We start from the raw sequence: 22179 nt of genomic DNA, 5'->3' as shown, positions 1-22179 counted from the left end.
CCAGGAGAAGCCGTGGAGCAGTGTATGGAAAAAGGTTGCATGAATGCATGGAGAGCTTCTCTAGCCCACCAGTACCATGAGCTGCAAAATGAACCTCAACAATAACAACAGCGGAGCTCTGTCTGTTCCATTATCATACACATTGACACACATACTGCATTATACATTGAATATGTGAAGGTTTATCCAGCTGCTTCACGTCCTGCACGTCCCCAAGTGAATTCAACAAGACGTAAAGGCAATGAGCTACCGTGTGCGAATGCAGTTTCTATCTAATGACTCGTTTCATCTAAACAATACTCAGTATCTCTATGAAGCACTTAATAAAGCTTCCTGTTTAGCGTTATGGTCTGGGTAACAGTCATAAATAGTTAACATTAACTGTAAATGGGTTGGACACCATTTAAAGACTCAGCTCTGATGACCGTACTTCTAAAGCTGGATTAATATTTATTCATTTGACTGATGCTTTATCCAAACCGGAATCCTTTACACTTGATTTTTTATTTTTTTTTTTGTCTTGGGGTTTTTATGTTTTGCATACATATTAGGGGTGGACAAATCATTAGCACACAAGACATTATGTTTCAAGGATATCAGTTGTTTTTTAATTCATGGTTGTCCAACAGATATGCAGGGTTATTTGATATAAAGGTCACCAGGATTTTTTTTTTTTCCTTTATCTGTCTCTTCACTCATCCAAATGACTTTTGCAAAACAAAAATGTATCACTTGGTTACACGTACACTCCCCAGTTGGGTGATATAATCCTCAATGCCCCAAACCACCTCAATAGTTTGGCAGCCACTACTCTACCGCACGCAAACCGAGGATGTGGCTGGCTGTTGGTAGAAACTGTTTTTATTAAACATATAAATTTGTTTGAAAGATGCTAGACAATATTTCCAGAATCAGGAAAGTGCAATACAGCATAAAAAAAAAATAGTTATATAACTAATGCTTGCAAAACACACAGAAAATGAAGATGCTAGCTAGAATCAAATAATGCTGTTTTTTGTTTTGTTTTGTTTTGTTTTTTTTAAACAGCTCCTAGCTCATATATTGGCCAAAGACTTTCTCCACTTTTGTCGAGGGCACAAACACATTATGCTACATCACCAGAGACATTATCAGTAGAGGATATAAACTGTGGCTATATAAAAGCATTCACTTATTTTCTATAGTGTGTATTAATGCACATAATTTACATTGTCATACTTTTGAGCAACCAACAGCACAAAACAAACAAACAAAAAAATAATCCTTTAGCCTGTGCTTATGCCTGTATCTTTATAGTGTATGTGTTTGGCTCGAGCTCCACCAGCTTTACCCTTGAGCTCAGGTCGCCTGCTTTGTCGACACTAACTCACACTTAGGCCTGGCATCTCACCTTCATGTTTAATAGCCTGCTGTCATGCTGGCTTGTCTTGTTCTCATACAGCCATAGCCTTGCTATTTATTGGCCCATCCATTAATGGCTTATTAAACTAGCACTCTCATTGATAACTCTAAGTAGCCTGTGTGGGAAAGGATGGCCCAGGCACTGGAGGCGTAATGGGGGTTATTACAACATGGTGATGGAGAGGAGGTGGCTACCATGCTGAAAGCAGCCAGTCGTGTCATTTACAGTCAATGAAAGGAAAACAAGCCAGAGCCATGCCAGGGGTCAGTAAAAGGGCATAGCTCGAAGATAAAGTATAAAGAAAGCAGTGATATAAGTGCCAGGAGGATGGCACGTGAGGCCATGAGCTACTAAGGAAATTGGTTGTCATAGGCCATGGTGCTAGAACAGTGTAGAGCGTGTGAATAATTCATTTATCAGTTCAGCGGGTTAAACAATGGATGTTAAAGTAGTTAGCAGAAGTCTAACTCTAATTGAAGAGGTATTATCTGAGAGATTTAAACAACTGAGAAAGAGCTCTCACAACTATACTGTTAATGTTAATCAGTTAATAATTAAATAGACGAAAGGATGGGTGGGGGTTGTAGGGGGCTATCATTAAATCAGTGTACCAGGAAAATGAGTGAGCTTTTTTTTTTTTTAAAGAATGTGGGGTGAGACAGGGATGCTGCCTGAGTCCAAGACTTTTTAACATATTTATCAAATCTATGACCCTGGGTCCCCCCTTTCAGTTCCTGCTCTATGCAGATGATTTAGTCCTGCTGTCCCCCAACAGCAGAACCTGTCCATCCTGGAGGAGTACTGCCATAAATGGTATACCAGTAAACCATAACAAAACAAGCGTCATGGTCTTCCAGATCAAACAAGAAACCAACTAATCATGCCACATGTGCACATAACATCACACCCTAACCTCAACGTAACCCTGAGTGCTACAGGAAGCTTTAACCCGGCCATACAATCATTCACAGATAAAGCAGAGCCTTCTATGCTATTAAATACAAATTCCACAAAAAAATCTATACTCATTCAAATCTGACTAAAACTAATAGAATTTAACATTCACACCAATACAGCTATATGCAAGCAAAATATCCATCTTCATACCGCTTAATCCTTTTCAGGGTCACGGGGAACCTGGAGCCTATCCCAGGGAGCATAGGACACGAGGCGGGGTACACCCTGGACAGGGTGCCAATCCATCGTAGGGCACAATCACATACACACTCACACACCCATCCATACACTACGGACACTTTGGACATGCCAATCAGCCTACCATGCATGTCTTTGGACTGGGGAGGAAACCGGAGTACCCGGAGGAAGCAAAATATATGGCCTATTAACCAACTATAATAATTGGGTAATTGGGACAGCAACCATTTCTGTAAAACTATAACCAAAAACTCCACAAACAGCTCTCTCAGAGCTTGAACTTCCCCTCTCTATTAAAACTACAAAAGAGAACAGAAAAATTCTGGCTCCACATAAACCTCCCTGACCCAAACCAATTAACCACACTACCCACCAAAATACCTAGCCAAACATCTACCTAAAACAACCACCCAAACATCCAGCCAAACACCCTACATACATCCTGCAAAACACCCACGCAAACACCCAGCCAAATACCTGGCCAAACACATCCACCCAGACTAAAACCGAAACACCCGCCCATTCAACCACCCAAACATTCAGCCAAACACCCACCCACAAAAACATCCAGCCAAACACTTGTCCCCACACTCAGATAAACCCCCACCCAAACACCCAGATAAACACTTACCCACACACCCGTGCACACACTCACTCAAACACCCAAGGAAGACACACTAACACCTATAAACCTAAAGAACAAAGACAGGAAATTAAAACAGACACACGTCTACTCTTGGCCCGTCCAAAATATAACCGCATAAGGCATCCCAACCCTTTCCTCTCTAAGCACTGAGCTGAAACCGAGCTGTGTTTTAGAGGAACATAAAGGAAGTAAAGGAAGTGCAAAGCTGGCAGCGACATTCATATTCACCAATCATAATATAAGAAACAGAAAACAGTCCAATTTGCTGGAACTTTAATATTAATGGAGTATAATCTTTCATATTTCTATAAACTTCATAAACATTTCTAAAATACGACATCTCTATTTCAATGAATGTTCGGTATGCTTTAATTTAATATTGTTCTCTTTGGTAATTATATATAATCTGAAGGTGTATAATTAAAAATATAATTATGCCAACATATTCATTTCTTTCATTAGAAAACTAATATTTTATTTACAAAAAATATATATATTTAAATGAATATTCGGAAACGCAGCCAATAAGAGTCCTGCGTCGGTGTGAACTCCTTTAATACTGTTTAAAAAGCATCTCAGGGAAAATTCCTCAAGAAATCAGTCGAGAAAACGCCAAGAATTCATTTCTGGAAATTCTCGGCAAAAACCGTGTCTACTTTGAAGATACCAAAATATTAAATTATTTTGATTTATTTAGGATTTTTTTTTTATCACAACAAAATTCCCACAGTTCCATTTGTATTATTCCAGAGTTTTGATGACTTTATTATTATTCTAAAATGTGGGGAAAATAATAAAAATAAAGAATGAGTGTGTCTAGATTTTTGACTGGTAGTGTATATAAATAACTAAAGCAGTTCTGCAAAGAAGAGTGGGCCAAAATTCCACCACAGTGCTGTGAAAGACTGATCTCCAGTTATCGGAAATATTTGTTTGCGGTTATTGCTGCTAAAGGTGGCAGTTGAAGTTTATTTATATATATATATATATATATATATATATATATATATATATATATATATATATATATATATATATATATATATATATATATAATTGTTACTAGTATACTATAGATACTATTGATACTATATACATTGTTACTAGTACGGCCAATAAAGCACACTTTCAACTTGAACTTGACAGAAAGAAAGAAAGAAAGAAAGACAGAGAGAGAGAGAGAGAGGTGTACAATAAAAAAATAGCACAAGAAAAGAGGGAGAGTGCAAAAGGGAAAAAAAAGAGAAAAGCAACATGGGGAGAGAAGGAAATCCCCAAACAGTTGTTATTGATTCCAGTGTTTACGGCCGGATAGTTTAGTGCCGTTTACAAAACAGAACAGATGCAGTCACTGAGCAAAAAGGTAAACAATTGCTGTGTGGCTGACTGCCAAATCCCCGGCCTGGTGTATTAAACTGACGCTGAAGTGCTTTTCCCCTTTGGGTTGCACTTACTGCCACTTCATCTCCACACACTCACTCTGCTGTTCTCTCCTTTCATTCAGTATCACAGAAACACCGATACACACACACACACACACACACACACACACACCTAGTCCCAGATCGTGTTGTCTGGCTACACCATGTTCTTCTCAGACCCATGGGGCCTTGCTCTACCTAGCTGGCCCATTAGTGTGGTGAATTGCATGCGTCTGACACGGGTACTAAATGTAATTATTAAATGCCTTTCACCAAATGATGCCCTGTCCTTTGGGAAATAGGCAATCATGCAATAATTTAGCCAGTGATTTTATTTCCTTTCCTCCTCTCATACCCATTCACTCTCTCTGGCTGCATCAGTCACACCATGGTGTCGTGGTGAGCTATATACTGACTGGTATACCAGAGCCACTGGAAAAAACAGAGACGTTCAAATACTGTAGAGCAAAACTACGAAAGGGACGTATGTATAGCATTTGCCTTCAAGATTAAAACTACTGCACATACAGTAAACCTACGGAGATATGGATGGTGGCCATATTCATATTCTTACCGCTCAGAATAGTGTTTTCCACGATAGAAGGGGCGCATTATCCCTGTGATCAAAAAGTACTTACAAAGACGTTTGCGTACACAACACGATGAGTGACATCGCTGTTTCAAATTGTCCAGCCGTAACGATAGTGATTACGGCATTTTATACAGTTAGTCCCAGTCCGCTAATTTGATTGGTCGAGCAGCATTCCAAGAGTGACTGTATTTCCTATAACTGCACTGGGATGTTTCACTGTGGCTTCTTCTGCTAGCGGAGCAAAAATAAACAGAACATTTGGTGCATATTGTATCCGTAATGTCACTCGATAACCATTTCTTGTTTCTAGAACTGCTGTATAAAAGCAATAATACACTTGCGATCGTGCGGTACTAATGAATATCGGCACGGCTGTGATTAGCTACGGTACTCAGCCTGTGGCTTTGTGTCAGCGGTGAATCACAGCTGTACTGAGTTTCAGTATAACCACACCTGATAAACCGATATTGCTTAATTGATTGCTCGCCGTCTCTCACGGCAGCGTAAATCCACCAGGCAGAAACAGAGTGACTAAGAGTCTCAAATGAAATGAAAATCAAGATCTAGCTAAATAACCGGTACTTGCATTAGAGTCATTCATAATGATCTTTTAATAAGATATTAAGGCAAGAGACTATAGGTCAGGTTTTTTTTTTTTTTTCAGATTTCCATTCTTCAGATTTATTTTTTGATACTCTACATGTCCGAGCTCAGCAGTAATATGTTTATTTGACTCCTTTTGTCCACTCATGTCCACTGCATTATCCGAAATTAGTAACTTTAAAGAAAGGTTTAAGCTCCGCCCATTCCGTCATGCTGTATATCTGTCAGTATGACACGTTTCTTTTAAAAACCTTATACTGACATACTATTTTCTGCAGTGGAAACACATTAAATCACATCTATTTTTAAACAAATTTGACCTCAGAACCAAAAATCTCTATTCATGAACTTTTACAGGTTCATTCTACGCCTATTACAAAGCTCCTTACAGGGAGATTTCTCTAAATGTTGATAACTGGTGGATTTGTGAAGAAGGGGAAAAAAATCCTGATACTTCTACGAACATCAGCAATTGGCTGGCAAAGATTGATTGCCATATCTATTTTATTTTAAAACATATTCACATGTAGCGTCTTGCCTTAAGGACTTGGCTATCTGTGTACTATAATTAGTTCTCTGGACTGTTACACCGCATTAAAACATTTCTCCACATGCAAAGCCTCGCATTTAAGTCAAGTTAGATAGTATAAAGTTTAAATAATAAAATTTAAAAAAAATAAAAAGTATAATCTTGATATGTACCATTACAAAATGTTATATAAAATGAGCTATGGTGGTCCTCTGCCTTAAGAGAGCCACATCGAGACAGACCGAGGAGAAACCAGGAAGAGCTCAATCCAGCAGAGAAGACTGATCTGAGAAGGAGGGACAAATTTATGTTAGGAGTATAACTACTAGTGTTCATGTTCAAGCCCAACATCACATAACAAAGGAGTGAAGACGAAGAGAAAAAAAAAAAGAACACTGACAAGTTTATCATCCAGTTGGATCAACGGCGGAATTCTCCACTGACTCTGACTGACAGGACAACAAAGCCTGCTCAGCATGTCGGAGGCAAAGATCCACGCAGATGCAGATGTTAACAGGGGCACCAGGGGAATCTGGCGGCTTCCATATCAAAGCTGGTTCTGCCTTTTCCTATCCTGCCCCTTTAGCACACAAACACGGCTCTAGTGGCATGGAAAACAGAGAGAAAGTATACACACACACACACACACTCTTTGAGCGCTGTGGGTTCAGCTTCTGTCCTTTAGGCAATGCGGTAGTTTTGTTGTTGTTGTTGTTGTTGTTAAGGTCAAGGCCTGATTTTAGGGCCCTGAGCCTGAAGTGGACCTTTTACACCATCCCTAAGGGTTGAGGTTGAATTATGTGTCACGTGTACGTTTGAGCTAAGGCTGCTGTAGTCCACTCTGAAACATATAGCAGCGTGTCAGATGGATCAGCTGGAATTAAATACAGAGCAATACATGATGGGGTGTGATATTATAGGAAAAATAATAAGGAAATTGTTGATCGCACTACGCGGTGCCGCCCAGGTGAGGATGGGTTCGCTTTTGAGTCTGGTTCCTCTTACGATTTCTTCCTCATGTCGTCTCAGGGAGTTTTTCCCCTGCCATGTCGTCTCTGGCTTGTTTTTTTTTTTCTTGTTTTTTTAATTGATCACATTTAAAATGGATATCCTAAATTGATATACTTCTGTTAATCTGCTTTGCGGCAATGTCTATTATTAAAAGCGCTATAGAAATAAAACTGAATTGAATTGAAGAATCAAGAGCAGGATGTCGGATGTTTATTTCTCTTATACGTACCTATGTCAGAAAGTGCTGATTCATTTTCGATCACAGGATTAGCAGTAATTAGCAGTAGTGCTAGTTGCAAGAGCTCTAATATGTTATCATTTCAATAATAATGACTTATACACAGACTCGCACGGGGAATACTCCACATACGCAGATTAAAAATGTGTCTAAATGTTGATTAGGTGAAGTTTTCTGTAAGGAAGCGTTTATTTTGGAAGGGTCAGCGCTTTGTAACAGGTAGAGGTAAAACGGTTCCTTTTGGCTTTTCCAACTTAGAGAATTTTACAGTTTCTCAGCAACATGACAAGCTACATTTCTTTTGTCTTATTTTTTGTCGTTGTTGTCATTTTTATGGCCAAAAATGCTTGATTTTGCTTTTTGCTTTCAAAATTTGTGATGCAATTTGCAGTTTTATTTTTGTGAATCGAAGAGGACTTTGACTTTGGCGTGTTGATATAACATCACATGACAAGTAACACGTCTTGGCCCAAACCTGCGGAAAACTATATTGATAGATATATTGATACTATATTGCTATATATTGATATTGATACTATATTGATAATATATTGATAGAGATATTGATAATAAGTCGTTATTGGTCACATATACATAGTGAAATTCTTTTCTTTGCATACCCCAGCGTGTTAGGAAGCTGGGGTCCGAGCGCAGGTTCAGCCATGACACAGCACCCCTGGAGCAGAGAGGGTTAAGGGCCTTGCTCAAAGGCCCAACAGTGGCAGCCTGGCAGTGCTTGGGCTTGAACCAGCCAACCGATCAGTGACCCAACGCCTTAACCGCCAATCCACCTCTGCCACTATTGCGGCGTTTGCTTGATTTTATGTTGATTCCTGTGATTGCAAAAATCTCAAAATCCCGGAGGAGCTGATTAACTTCAAGAAAAAGAGAAGAAGAGAGTCTGGTGAGGGACTGACCATATAGCTGCTATAACATAAGTGATAGCATGAACTATTTTGTTCCACGGATGTTTCACAGCATTAACTGTAACGCTAAAAGGATAAAATGTATGTATCGTGCTGTTCTTTAATTAACGAGGCAATGTTAATGTCAGATAAATTGCTGCGGCATAAGAGAAATAAAGCAAGCTGTTACTGCAAAATAATCTTAACCTTAAATAATAATAAAACTTCAGGGTGGTTACGGTATTCTCGCACCTCACCGTCGCTGATTATTTTCCTATAACAGCATGTCATGCTCAAAAACAAAACAACACCCGAACACACCGGACATTATTAAATCCACTCTGCGATCTGTCCCTATTAGTCTCAGAATGCCTCTTTGATATAACGCGCAATCAGACATATTTGTGCGTCACAGAGAAAGTATGCGGTCACTCCACAACACACTTCTTGGCAAACAAGTTTAGTAAGATTAGCAAAACACAGGAATGTGTGCATCCACGCTGGCGCATATACAGTACTGTGTAGTGGAGTAATGTCTTAGGCACATGCAAAGAAATGCTGTAGGGCAAAGATTCCTTTATGAATAATGAAATTAAATGTCTCTCCATTAAAAAAAAAAAACACTATAAAGAGCAGTAAACAGTAATAAATGAAACAAAGGTAATATTTGGTGTCATGACCCTTTGCTTTAAAAAAAAATAAAATAAATTTTTTAAAAAAGAGGAAATGAGCTGTAAGTTTTATTGAGCGTCTCGCAGAACCAGACACGGTTCTTCTGGAGACGTTGACTGTCGCGCTCGCTTCTTATTTTTGCAGCAAAATCCAGCAGCTTTCATCGTGTTTTTTGTCTGAAAAGTGTCTCTTACCACTTAATATGCTGCTTTCTTTACTGTAACATTTAATTTTGTCCTGGAAAACTAATGTTTGTGAATATATATATATATATACATATATATATAGATATAAATAGGGTGCCTAAGATTTTTGCACAGTACTGTACAAGTTTGCATAGTTGCATGGACATTCTCATATCGAGTTTACTTTCTTTTTTTTCCTCTGTATCCTAATGTGATCGTGAAAATGTTTATTCATGAGGCCCTCGGCCCTTGCATCGCCAGAGGCGCAGTCCACCTGGACCACAGCAGGGTTGCCAGCTTTCCTGTGGTGTAATATCTGACGCCTCAACCTCACCATAACATGAAGGAGCGACAGGAAGAGTACCAGTGACAATTTCCACCTCAATTTTCCAGTAATACAACCTTAAACCATTTTCTTCCCTTAAGGCCTGTACGCAGTGGAAAACCGACATTTATTCCAATCCTGCAAGCAAGAAATAAAAACTGCAAATGCAAAATGTTCCTGGCAAAATTCAAAAGAGGAATATCTTCCGAACTCGACCGCTATACACCAGACGAGCTATTGATCTCCTCCTTCCTGCTATTTTCCATTAGACAAACACTCGATACCAAACAACTCTCTCTCTCTAGCATGCTGAAATAAACTGAAAGTTTCTCCCTCCTTAAAAAAAAAAAATACATAGAAACCTGCGGGCTCTCCAGTTATTACACACTGCAAGACATATTGTGACATGAATTTTCTCACTTCCTACTCCTCATTAAAACAAGCCTTGCTCGCCTTAGAGGATCTAAATAATCAATAGTCGGGACAGTAAACACTACAGAGCATAAGAGGGGAAAAAATAGATCTCAGCACTATAATTGCATGAGTGCATGCCCCATCACAGTACGTTCAGCAGCTTGTATAAACGTGGAAAGTGAGACTGATACAATTTACTGAAGTGTAACTTTATTAATTATTAACAAACACTGTACAAGGGCATGCGAGAGACTGCAGCAGCGTAAACAATCTGCACCATTGTGAGGGTTTGTAATGCACTTTCAGGCTGAGTGCTGACATGATAAGTGGATTGTGATACTAATGAAATAACTAATGTAACCTGTTCCTGGAAGTACAACGGGTTTGTTAGAGAACACACCTAAACAAACAGCATCATGGAGGCCGAGGAGCTATCCAAAACGGTTCGGAGTTCTACAAAATACAACGAAGAAAAAAATAAATAAATCAGGGTTTGGTTTTATATATATATATATATATATATATATATATATATATAGAGAGAGAGAGAGAGAGAGAGAGAGAGAATAATTACAAACTCCAAAATTCATTATTAAAATATGGAAGGAATATGGCACAAAACCAAAATTCAGTGACCGAGTAAAGAGCGAATTACTCAGAGGAGCAAGGAGCATTTAATTATTTTTTTTTTTAAATTTGTAAATAATTTGTCAAAGTATGTTCGAGATCGTGGCCTATTTTGTGTACATTCATGACATACTATAATGCCAATTCTCAAAAATAAAAAAAAGGAGGTGGAAAGGGGGTGAATACTTATGCAAAGCACTTATTAGCACTGTTATTCGAATTAAAATATACCTGTTAAAATGCATTTTCGTACACAGAGAGACATTTGTAAGAGTTTGAGGGAACCTATTTTACCTGCAGGATTATGTATAAACATATGCGCGCACACACACACACACACACACACACACACTTCGCTATTGCCCCTCCTGCCCCCATCCATGTCTCCTGCAAACGCACTGAGGTGTGGTGCTATGGCTTTAAAGTGCCCCATTGTTCCAGATCAGTCGAGCCATGCGTCAGACTCTGCAGTCCAGTCTTCACCCCATTACTTCCAGGAAGACGGGAAGAAAAAGGGGGTTAGAGGACATAAAGAAAGAGGGATGACCAGCAAAGCAATGGAGAAAAGATGAGAACAAAGGTCTCTGCCATCCACATCTGATGAAAGAAGGAACGAACAACATCCGTCTCTTCTTTTCAGACGCAGGGGTTAAAAGAAGCTGCCATATCTCGGCGCATGAAAAGCTGTTAAATGCTTCAGTGCTTTGACAGCATGGCATGCCAGGAAGTGCAGAGTTCTCCCCTGGGACCCTTGAAGAGCCGCTGCCTCGTTCCCGGCTACGCTCCTGCCCGCAAAATGTGCTGAATGAATAAAAGCTTAATAATAACACCTTTGTACACAAAGACTGCAAAAGTTCAAAAGGTTTAAAGAGCTGGATGCACAGAGAGAGACATTTTATGCACTTTTCTCAATAGGATCGGCCGTGTTGCTTGATTAGCGTCACCGTTAGCATGCTACTTAATGCAGAAGGTGCATTATCCGTGCCTTTAAAAGAAGCCTGTAAATGGTGTGATCAGCAGTCAGCAAGTAGGTAAATGACTGTGAACAGCGCTCATTAAAATTCTCTAATAGTACAATAACAATTGTAGTCATTAAACAGTGCCTGAAGGCAGGTGTCATAATCTAGCGTTTACATTCAGCGTACAGTCACGAATGGCTACAGCCGAGGAAAGTGGCGTAGTCGTGCGCATGCATTACATGCTCGCTGCGTCCACATTAGCAGCTACTCCGCCTCTGGTGATTTATTTTAAGGATTGTTGGGCCGAATGTAGAACCTGAAGTGCTCGACCATTAATCGGTCTCAGTGATGTGGTAAAAGTGAATGGATTAAAAGAAGGAAAATGTTCTAGAGAGGTAATATCTTTAAGGTTTCTGAGTTTAAAATGCGAGGATTACAGTATAGGATGTTTTTGTTGTTGTTGTTGTTGTTGTTGTTCTTAACGCCATGAAATCAAGCGTCTCACTTCCCACCTAAATAATCCAACCTAACTGTGAACTGCTGAACTGTGTACAGTGTACTTATCTGTACTTATACTCATTTCTGGCCTGGAAAACTGTACGTGTGCCAGAAAGCTTCACGTGGTTGAGACTAGAGGTATGCATTGGAACTGGGATGAGAAAGTCATGAGATGAAAAAGTCACACTTTCATTTGGTCACGAGCGATTTGTTCAAATCAAACCACGTTCGTAAACCTGAACGTAAAGCGGCCCTTAGTAGCTTCCTGGTCTGGGTCGTGGTTTCAGTTAAGCTACTAGTTTATATTTTGGGAAAATATTTTGGGAAGGTACGAAAAAAAAGGTTGAGGCATGTGGTTGAGTTGTAGCGACCATAAAAACTCTTCCAGTTTAGGCCATGTATACTTCAGGTGCAAGTCCGAATACAGATAAAAAATATTTGGAGCTAAACAGATACAGATACAAACAGCATTGCATTATAATACAAGGGTACAAAAATGGTTCTCTAAAGACAAGGCTCCTTGAAGAGACTAGGGTTAGAGCCTAGGGTTAGGGTATAGGGTTAGGGTATACAAGGGTTAGGGTTAGCCTAGGGTTAGGGTTAGGGAATAGGGTATAGGGTTAGCCTAGGGTTAGGGTTAAGGTATAGGGTTAAGGTATAGGGTTAGGGTTAGGGTATAGGGTTAGAGTATACAAGGGTTAGGGTTAGCCTAATGGTTAGGGTTAGGATATAGGGTTAGCCTTGGGTTAGGGTTAGGGAATAAGGTATAGGGTTAGCCTAGGGTTAAGGTTAAGGTATAGGGTTAAGGTTAGGGTATAGGGTAAGGGTATAGGGTTAGAGTATACAAGGGTTAGGGTTAGCCTAATGGTTAGGGTTAGGGTATAGGGTTAGCCTAGGGTTAGGGTTAGGGAATAAGGTATAGGGTTAGGGTATAGGGTTAGGGTTAAGGTATAGGGTTAAGGTTAGGGTATAGGGTAAGGGTATAGGGTTAGAGTATACAAGGGTTAGGGTTAGCCTAATGGTTAGGGTTAGGGTATAGGGTTAGCCTAGGGTTAGGGTTAGGGAATAAGGTATAGGGTTAGGGTATAGGGTTAGGGTTAAGGTATAGGGTTAAGGTTAGGGTATAGGGTAAGGGTATAGGGTTAGAGTATACAAGGGTTAGGGTTAGCCTAATGGTTAGGGTTAGGGTATAGGGTTAGCCTAGGGTTAGGGTTAGGGAATAAGGTATAGGGTTAGGGTATAGGGTTAGGGTTAAGGTATAGGGTTAAGGTTAGGGTATAGGGTAAGGGTATAGGGTTAGAGTATACAAGGGTTAGGGTTAGCCTAATGGTTAGGGTTAGGGTATAGGGTTAGCCTAGGGTTAGGGTTAGGGAATAAGGTATAGGGTTAGGGTATAGGGTTAGGGTTAAGGTATAGGGTTAAGGTTAGGGTATAGGGTAAGGGTATAGGGTTAGAGTATACAAGGGTTAGGGTTAGCCTAATGGTTAGGGTTAGGGTATAGGGTTAGCCTAGGGTTAGGGTTAGGGAATAAGGTATAGGGTTAGGGTATAGGGTTAGGGTTAAGGTATAGGGTTAAGGTTAGGGTATAGGGTAAGGGTATAGGGTTAGAGTATACAAGGGTTAGGGTTAGCCTAATGGTTAGGGTTAGGGTATAGGGTTAGCCTAGGGTTAGGGTTAGGGAATAAGGTATAGGGTTAGGGTATAGGGTTAGGGTTAAGGTATAGGGTTAAGGTTAGGGTATAGGGTAAGGGTATAGGGTTAGAGTATACAAGGGTTAGGGTTAGCCTAATGGTTAGGGTTAGGGTATAGGGTTAGCCTAGGGTTAGGGTTAGGGAATAAGGTATAGGGTTAGGGTATAGGGTTAGGGTTAAGGTATAGGGTTAAGGTTAGGGTATAGGGTAAGGGTATAGGGTTAGAGTATACAAGGGTTAGGGTTAGCCTAATGGTTAGGGTATAGGGTTAGCCTAGGGTTAGGGTATACAAGAGCCTAATAACTTTTCATGCCAACTTTCTCACCACACACACACACACACACACACACACACACACCAATATCACACTCATAATGAGAAGCAGAAAACACACTGACCTACTGCTGCCTTCTTGCTTGAGCTCCTCATCCCCTTCCCTCCTTGTGTACTGTTCTCCTTCAACATCACCTCTATCTCCTTCTCCATAAGCAAGCCCAGCTCCTGTGCCAGCGTCCACAGGTAGGCCTGGTTCACAAAGCTCAGAATGCAATGTGGCTCAACTATGCCATTCAGGACGTGAATGTCCTCAGCCAGCATGGCACAGAAGGCAGGACAGACAGCCTGGAAGGCAACACCCAACTTTTGAAAGCCGCTTTCCCCATCTGGACAGCATGTCTGGTTTTTCCTTAGAAGCCCCAGAACCATTTTGCTCCGGAGCGCCTGGTACTTCTCCAGAACCTCTGTTTCAGTGTACAGGAAGCAGAGCTGCTGCACAAGAAAGACAGCCCTTTGAGGGACTCCAGATTCATCCATGGATAACTTGTCCAGCAGGTGGCGCCGCAACAAGAGCCGGATGTCATCCCAGGTTTCTTGGACCTCCAGAGCGATGTCATCATGTACAGAGCAAAAGGGAGCCATGGAAGTCTGGCTCTGTTCAGATAATGAGTCAGACGTGGGGAAGGCCACCCCGCACTGACAGGAGATGTTCAGCAGCAGCTGGAGAACTGCGTCTGTGTAAGCCTCCTCCGTCTTCAGAAGGTGTTGCTATTAAAAGTGTTAAGACATTTGGTAGATGAGGTATAGGCCCAGCATGTATGAGGAAAAATGTAACTATAAAAAACTAAGATGGAGGAAACTAAACTACATGGTGTCCCAAAAGTCTCCATAAGTTTAAAGCAAAATGTTTTCCATAATTTTTCATACTTTATACATTATATATATATATATATATATATATATATATATATATATATATATATATATATATATATACACACACACCCATATATATATACACACGCACACATACATTCAGTGCCATCCACTAATATGGGCACCCTTAGTAAATACGAGCTTTTAATCTTTTGTTCCAAAAATTCACAAAAATACTCTGCTCTCATGGACTTCAAGCAATGTTTCAACAACACAACACAGAATGTTTTTTTAAAACATGAGAGAAATATATAAATATATATATTAGGGATGTCACGAGAACCGATACTTCGGTACCAAGTCGGTACCAACACTGTTAAAACGTGACGGTACTTGTTTTTCTGCAGTACCGTTGGTACCGTTTCTAATGAATGTACCGTGGTTGCAATTCTTCCGGACCTGAAGGGGGCAGCAAATACGCGCAAGTGTTTTAGTCGTCCACAAGTGGTGAAGAAGAAGAAGAACGCCTACAAGCACACGGGAAAAACTACAGAAGATTAGCTTAGCTTAACAAGTTTAGCGGCTGCCGGTGTCCAACCGCTGCTATCGTTTATTTCAAACAAAGCGAGGAAACACCTGGAATTTGGCGAAGCACCTGAAAGACGGGTCCTATATTATGTTTGTTTGAGGCAGCTGGCATTGTGGCCGTGAAACCGGCTAAATGTAGTAATGTCACTAATAATTATTCAAATGTTCATGCTTTTAATAAATCTTTTTGGCCTGCCACCATATCAGTGAATTTAAACTAATGCTTGCATTCAGAGTATAAGGTGGGTGGGTGGGGGGGTGTGTGTGTGTGTGTGTGTGTGTGTGTGTGTGTGCACATTTAGGAGTGCACCTTAGCACTTGTTATTAGTCATTGTCAGACAGTGTTTGATAACTAAAATATTATATGCCATTATCAGCCAGAGGAGGATGTCCTCCGGGAGTTTTTAATTTTATTTAAAAAAATATATAAATTTTTCTTTTTTTTTTAAACCACACCGTTGTATCAACTTTGGTATCGAGTATCGTGTACTTTTGGTAGTATCGGTACCGACTACTAGATTTTTGGTATCGTGACATCCCTAATATATATATATATATATATACATATATACACACATAATAGAAGTATATTCCCATTGCTATTTTAAATTTACTAATCCTAACCCTTCTTTGCTCATATTTACCAAGGGTGCCAATATTAGCGGAGGGCACTGCACATAGCCTTTAAGAATGGCAAATGACTGACAAAAGAAGAATGTATTGAAATCATTCTCACGGCTGGATCGGGAAGCTGTCGCAAGGTTGCGATGAACTTTAACAGGAAACACGGCGAGCACATCACACACGACACACTGTCGCCAAATGGATTATTAACAAATTTTAAAAGACTGGAAGTGATGCGGACTGACCGAGAAGCGGACGTCCACGTACATCCACTCACGAAGGCACGACCGATATGGTGCTGGCAAACATACTGTAGTCCCCTATGCATGGAGACTTTTGGGACACCCTGTATAATTACTATGTGTTCTGCAGATTTTGAGAACGAACCAACGAACGGCCTGACTGACTAACTGACTCACTGACTAACTCACGGACTGACTCACTGACCGACTGACTGACTCACTGACTAACTGACTGACAGACAGACTGATTCACTGACTAACTGACTGACAGACAGACTGATTCACTGACTAACTGACTGACAGACAGACTGACTCACTGACTAACTCACGGACTGACTCAGTGACTGACTGGCTCAATGACTAACTGACTGACGGACAGGCAGACTCAATGACTGACTGACTAACTGACTCAATGACCGACTCACTGACTGATTGACTCACTGACTCACAGACAGACTGACTAACTGACAGACTGATTGACTCACTGACAGACTGACTGACTCACTCACTGATTGATTGACTCACTGACTGATTGACTCACTGACTCACTGACTGACTCACTGACACAAGTGCAGGATTTGCAAGTCCAGATAGTGAGACACACGTAAAACGTGGACTTGCAACTCTCCATTTTTCTCCTCTCACTCATATTCAGTTGTCAAATTGTAATTGAATATTCATTTCTAGTTTTATACGAAGGATGCTGTTTATGAATAAACATGTAAACTAGCATTACTTATCGTTAAATTATTTATAATATTGTTAAAGGACCTTCAGACATTATCCTCCTCGTGTCTGGAAATTACACAGCCTAATATTACAATATTACGTAGACTAACTGCTTACATTATGATGTTTATATGGAACAGTAGATCAGCATAACAAAGTGTACGTATACGATACATTACCAGGGCTTTGAGGAAGTCCAGAAGCTCCTGGTGACCAGTAGAGACAGGTTTCAGCAAACTCAGATTACTCTGACTGAACCACTGTAGGCATTCGGTAGGACTGGGGACCTTCTCATCAGCCCAGGCCTTTCCAATCTTAGTCTGCAGTTCGCACAGGTTCTGCTCAATACTACACACACACACACACACACACACACACACACACAAACACAAACACACATTTACAGTTAAATCTCAGGGTTGGCATCTTGTCCCCCAGCTGTTCAACCTACAGCCCTGATCGAGACACATCAGCCCTAATGAACATGGACATCAATATATTTGCACTGGGGCGTGTGTGTGTGTGTGTGTGTGTGTTCAGGAGTCTGATGCAGACTAGCAATAAAATGGCACGTCTCTTTCATCATCCCAGCACAAGCAGAACTTCACCATAACCACGCATAAGCACTTCTGTCTCCTCTGTATATGATAAATTAGACATGACATTTTCTCCAAATCTGTCTGTCTCTCTCACATCACACACACACACACCCACACACACCCACACACACACTCCATTACAATGCATTGTGTGTCTGTGAGCGAGAACAGCCTCCCAGCACCACCTGACTTGAGGCCTATAAACACTCAGCTGTAAACACTAAGTGATACAAAAGGCCAGATGCCTTGCAATGGCAAGACATTAAATACCATTTCAAAGTGGCACATTTTTTATTTCGCAAGAAAACACAGCAAACATAAAGTGCTGTTAATTTTTAACGGCGTGCACCCACAGTAAACTCGGGGAACGACGTGCATGTGTTGCATCACTGGGCCCGTTCCCTGCTTTAATTTCGCTCGGAGGTAGAAGTGCCAACAGGAACCCGGCAAATGTGTCTCGTTTTGCTGTAAAGAGGAAATATGTATGAGGACGGGACATGACGGTGGGGACAGACTGTGCTGGAACAGTGATTCTTCCTTTTCTGGCCTTTAATGATGGCCCAAAGCTCGCTGTAAAATCACTCCAGCTAACAGCCAACATAAACCGCCTGTTTCACCGACTGAAGATGCTGCCTGCAAATTTGCACACGCGGCCAAACTTTTTTTTTTTTTTTCCCGTACCTGATTTTTTACTTTTCACATTATTTACTGTATTGCATTCATTACTTTATACATGTATTTTGTACAGAAATTGAAACTCTAGATGAACACGATTTTCTTTCATTCAAAATGAAACTATTCAAACGACTACATGACGACACTCTTATTGGAACTTCAGTAGACTTAATCACTTAATCGGAGTCATCTATCTAAAACATAAAGCCCGACACATGGACTAAGTCGGTTTACTGTTTCTCATAAAGCAGGATTTGTGCTTGGTTCCACCGGAGGACTTTTAACTCTAACAGCCGGGTGGAAATGAGGATCCATCTGTGCCACCATCCAGCCCTACTGCTCCATAAAACCTCCCAGCTCACATCCGCTAAACATCCTCAAACATCACCACGGCTGTCTATCAGAGACACACACATGCCTGGGTAAGCAAGTTCTGAGTCGGAGTTGCAGGTGGCCCCGGGGCCAGCACACACTCAGTGCCCCGTCTCGTTCTGGGCACCCAGGAGGGTTGGCATGACTCTGAGGGCGAGGCTCTGTAGTGACACTACACAGGAACCTGGAGGACTCAATTAGGAGCAGTTGATGGGGTTTGGAAGAGGTTATAACAGACGAAAGCGTCAATGAATACAGATGAGCTTCGAACATGCAGTAATAGAAGGCATGCTCAGATAAGAGGGGGTGAAATGAACGAAGTCGGTTCAATAAAATGTTCATTCTCGAAAGCTATGAATATTGAAATGCATTAAGTATAAGATTTAAAAATAGCTTTTAATGTCCAAAGCGGTTATTGGTTACATTAAATCCGACAAATGACAATACTGAATGACGAGGCACACTTGTAAATAATGAAAAAGAATGATTTAAGTAGATTTATTAACTACTTTTGAATGGATGATGGATCAAATATGTAAGGAGTAACACACGACGGATTGTGCTGTTATACAAAAACGATAGACACTGTAGTGGTGTGATACGGCCTGATGTGGAACATGTGGTACATTAACGCAACGATAAACTCCTCCGTCCTGAAGACGTGCTCTGGGAAGATACAACACACTGCCTCTTGAGACCCATTCCATAAATGTTACATAAATATTTCCGAATAACAAACTTCACCTCACCGATGATTATAGTGTATGTTTTTTCTTGGTTAAACAATCCATTTATTATTAGTCTTATACTGTATTATGTGAAGTCCCTGTGTATGAGCTGTTACTACGGAAACAAAAAATGTATTCGAATGAGGGCATTAATATGAATCTATATATCGTCCGTGTTAAAGCTGGAACAAAGGTCTGAGCCATGTGGTTACACAAGACATAACGCACACCGTATGAACAGTCGGATTTGAGAATTGACCGGAAATGTTATACATTACCAGGATGTCCTGCTGTCCAATTCCATGGATCAAATGAGGTACAGTGGATATAAAAAAAAGTCTAGACACCCCTGTGAAAATGGAAGGTTTTTGGGATAAATCATGTCAGAACTTTTTCCACCCTCGATTGGAAATGAGTCGAAAAACGATCAGAAACATTTTAGGGAAAAATTGGAAAAACTTACAATAGCCTGGTTGCATAAGTGTGCACCCCCTTTTATAATTGGGAACGTGGCTGTATCACATTCGGTCTCATGTACAAAAGTTATCGTCGTACAGCTGTCATCAATCAAATCACTCTGATTAAGCCCAAATAAGGATCAGCTGTTTCTGTAGGATTTTCATCTGGTTTTCAGGAGTTTCATCTGACTGCTGAAGCCATGGTCCGCAATGATGCGACAAAGCCTGGGCGTAGCTTCTCTGTCGAAAGATATCGATCAGGAGAGGGGTATACAAGAATTTCCAAAACATCACATGTACCATGGAACACCGTGAAGGCCATCATCAACAAGCGGAGCACCACAGTGACGTCACCAAGAACAGGACGTCCCCTCAAAGCTAATAAACGGACGAGACACAAACTTACCAGGGAGGCTGCCAAGAGATCTATAACAACATCAAAGGAGCTGCAGGAATATCCGACAAGTACCGATCAGACAACAATCTCTCGTATTCTTCACATGTCTGGGCTGTGGGGTAGGGGGTTTTTCTCACAAAAAACATCCAAGCTCAACTAAATCACCCCAAACCATGATGAGACCAATTCCAAAAGGTTTAATAATTCCATAAGGCATGTTTGGTGCAAAAAAAAACAACAAACAAACAAAAAAACACCACCAAAAGATCACCATACCCACGATGAAACATGGTGGTGGAAGCGTCATGCTTAGGGTTGCTTTTCTTCAGCTGGAACTGGCGCTATTTCCAAGGTGGAGGGACTCTTGAATAGTCACAAATATCAACTGATTTTACTGCAAAACCTTCAGGTGTCTGCTAGTAATCTGAACATCAAAAGGAATTTCACCTTTCAACATGATACTGTCCCAAAGCATACACCCCAAATCAACAAAGGCATGGCTTAACCAAAAGAGGACCAATGTTTCTGAATGACCTAGCCACAGTCCAAACCTGGGTCCAACTAAACATCTGTAGGGTGACCTGACGCGGGCTGTGCACAGGAGATGTCCTCACAATTTGATGGATCTAGAATGTTTTTGTAAGAAAGCGTAGGAAAATACTGCCGAGTCAAGACGTAACCGGGAGAATTAAGAGAACAAGCCTAGGCCTAGACTCTCTCACACGTCCAGATGTGTTAGAATTCACTTCTTCGCTTCACTCTTTCAGTTAATTTAATTAGTTTTTTTTATTTTTAAATTGCATTTCTGTTCTGTTTGGGGTTTTTTTGTTTTTTTTTAATCTACTTTAATCTGCGCATCAAAAAGCTTATTTTTTCTGGAACGAAACACCTGAATGGAAAACACTCAAGAATTCGGACGATTACTCCGCTTCCTCTCCTTTTCTATCGGACACACTATAGTCGGATTTCCAGTTTGATTAAACGCGTGCAGGACGCCTGAGGTTCCATGTTGCCCCGGTGTGTGACCTCTACTACAGGAACGCTAACAACCCCCAGATCAATCAACCGTATAGGATTAACGCCGTCACTTTTTAGACCGGGAGAGCGAGAGAAAGCGAGCAAACAAGGAAGTCGAACAATACCTTTACAGACACACGTAATAAAATACTTGATGGAGCCAGATTCGGAAACAGAAGCCAACAAAAGAAGAGGGAGTGGAGGAGAAGTCTAGAGCTAAAGGGAAACGGATGAGGAGAGGAAAAGTTCTTTTAAGCCCTGTCGTATGCTCTTTTTTTTCTTCCTTTCCTCTGTCCACATGTCAATCATGCTCTCTGAGACTGTAATGGTTTTTCGTCATCAAGCCGAGCAGACATGACTGGAAGGACTGGCTGGAGAAAGAGAGAGAGAGAAGCAATGGCAGTCTTTCATTAGGCATGATGGCGTGTTTCACAGCTCCCTGCCTTACAGAAACCCAATCCACTGATTAGTCAGCGCTTTGACATTATCTTAAGTTCCTTGTCAAAATTAATTTAGTGTGGGTGGGCTGCGGGCCTGTCGCGCTCCAGGAGGCAGAGCGAAAGAGGAGGTGGGGAGGAGGAAGGAGTGAGGGAAAGGAAGAGATCCCTTTCAAATAAGCCCCAGCTTCAGTGAGCACCTAGCCATGTGGCCAGGAAACAAATAGCCTATCTGAGTGCTATCAAAGAGCCCTTCTTTCTCCACAGAGTGAAGCAGAAACGTGTAAG

The 22179-nt window shown here is 40.9% G+C and overlaps 1 protein-coding gene across 6 annotated transcripts in view; it reads right to left on the bottom strand.

The window, feature by feature from the left end:
- Positions 1–22179, bottom strand: part of kiaa0825 (KIAA0825 ortholog) — a 137684-nt gene that overhangs the window by 105113 nt on the left and 10392 nt on the right. For all 6 annotated transcript variants that reach the window (XR_006980854.2, XR_006980855.2, XM_047149792.2 and 3 more), the window contains exons 3-4: positions 17388–17556; positions 14272–14917 (exon numbers count right to left, since the gene is read on the bottom strand). Coding sequence is in view for 4 of the 6 variants with exons in the window: in XM_047149792.2 (XP_047005748.1) it covers positions 14272–14917; positions 17388–17556 (815 nt within the window). In the remaining 2 variants the exon portion in view is untranslated. The remainder of the gene's footprint in view (positions 1–14271; positions 14918–17387; positions 17557–22179) is intronic.

Source organism: Ictalurus punctatus, chromosome 22 (assembly GCF_001660625.3).
Source record: "Ictalurus punctatus breed USDA103 chromosome 22, Coco_2.0, whole genome shotgun sequence".
Classification (NCBI taxonomy): Eukaryota; Metazoa; Chordata; class Actinopteri; order Siluriformes; family Ictaluridae; genus Ictalurus; species Ictalurus punctatus.
The sequence above is the reverse complement of the archived record's forward strand: the minus strand, read 5'-3'. Positions and strand labels throughout refer to the sequence as shown.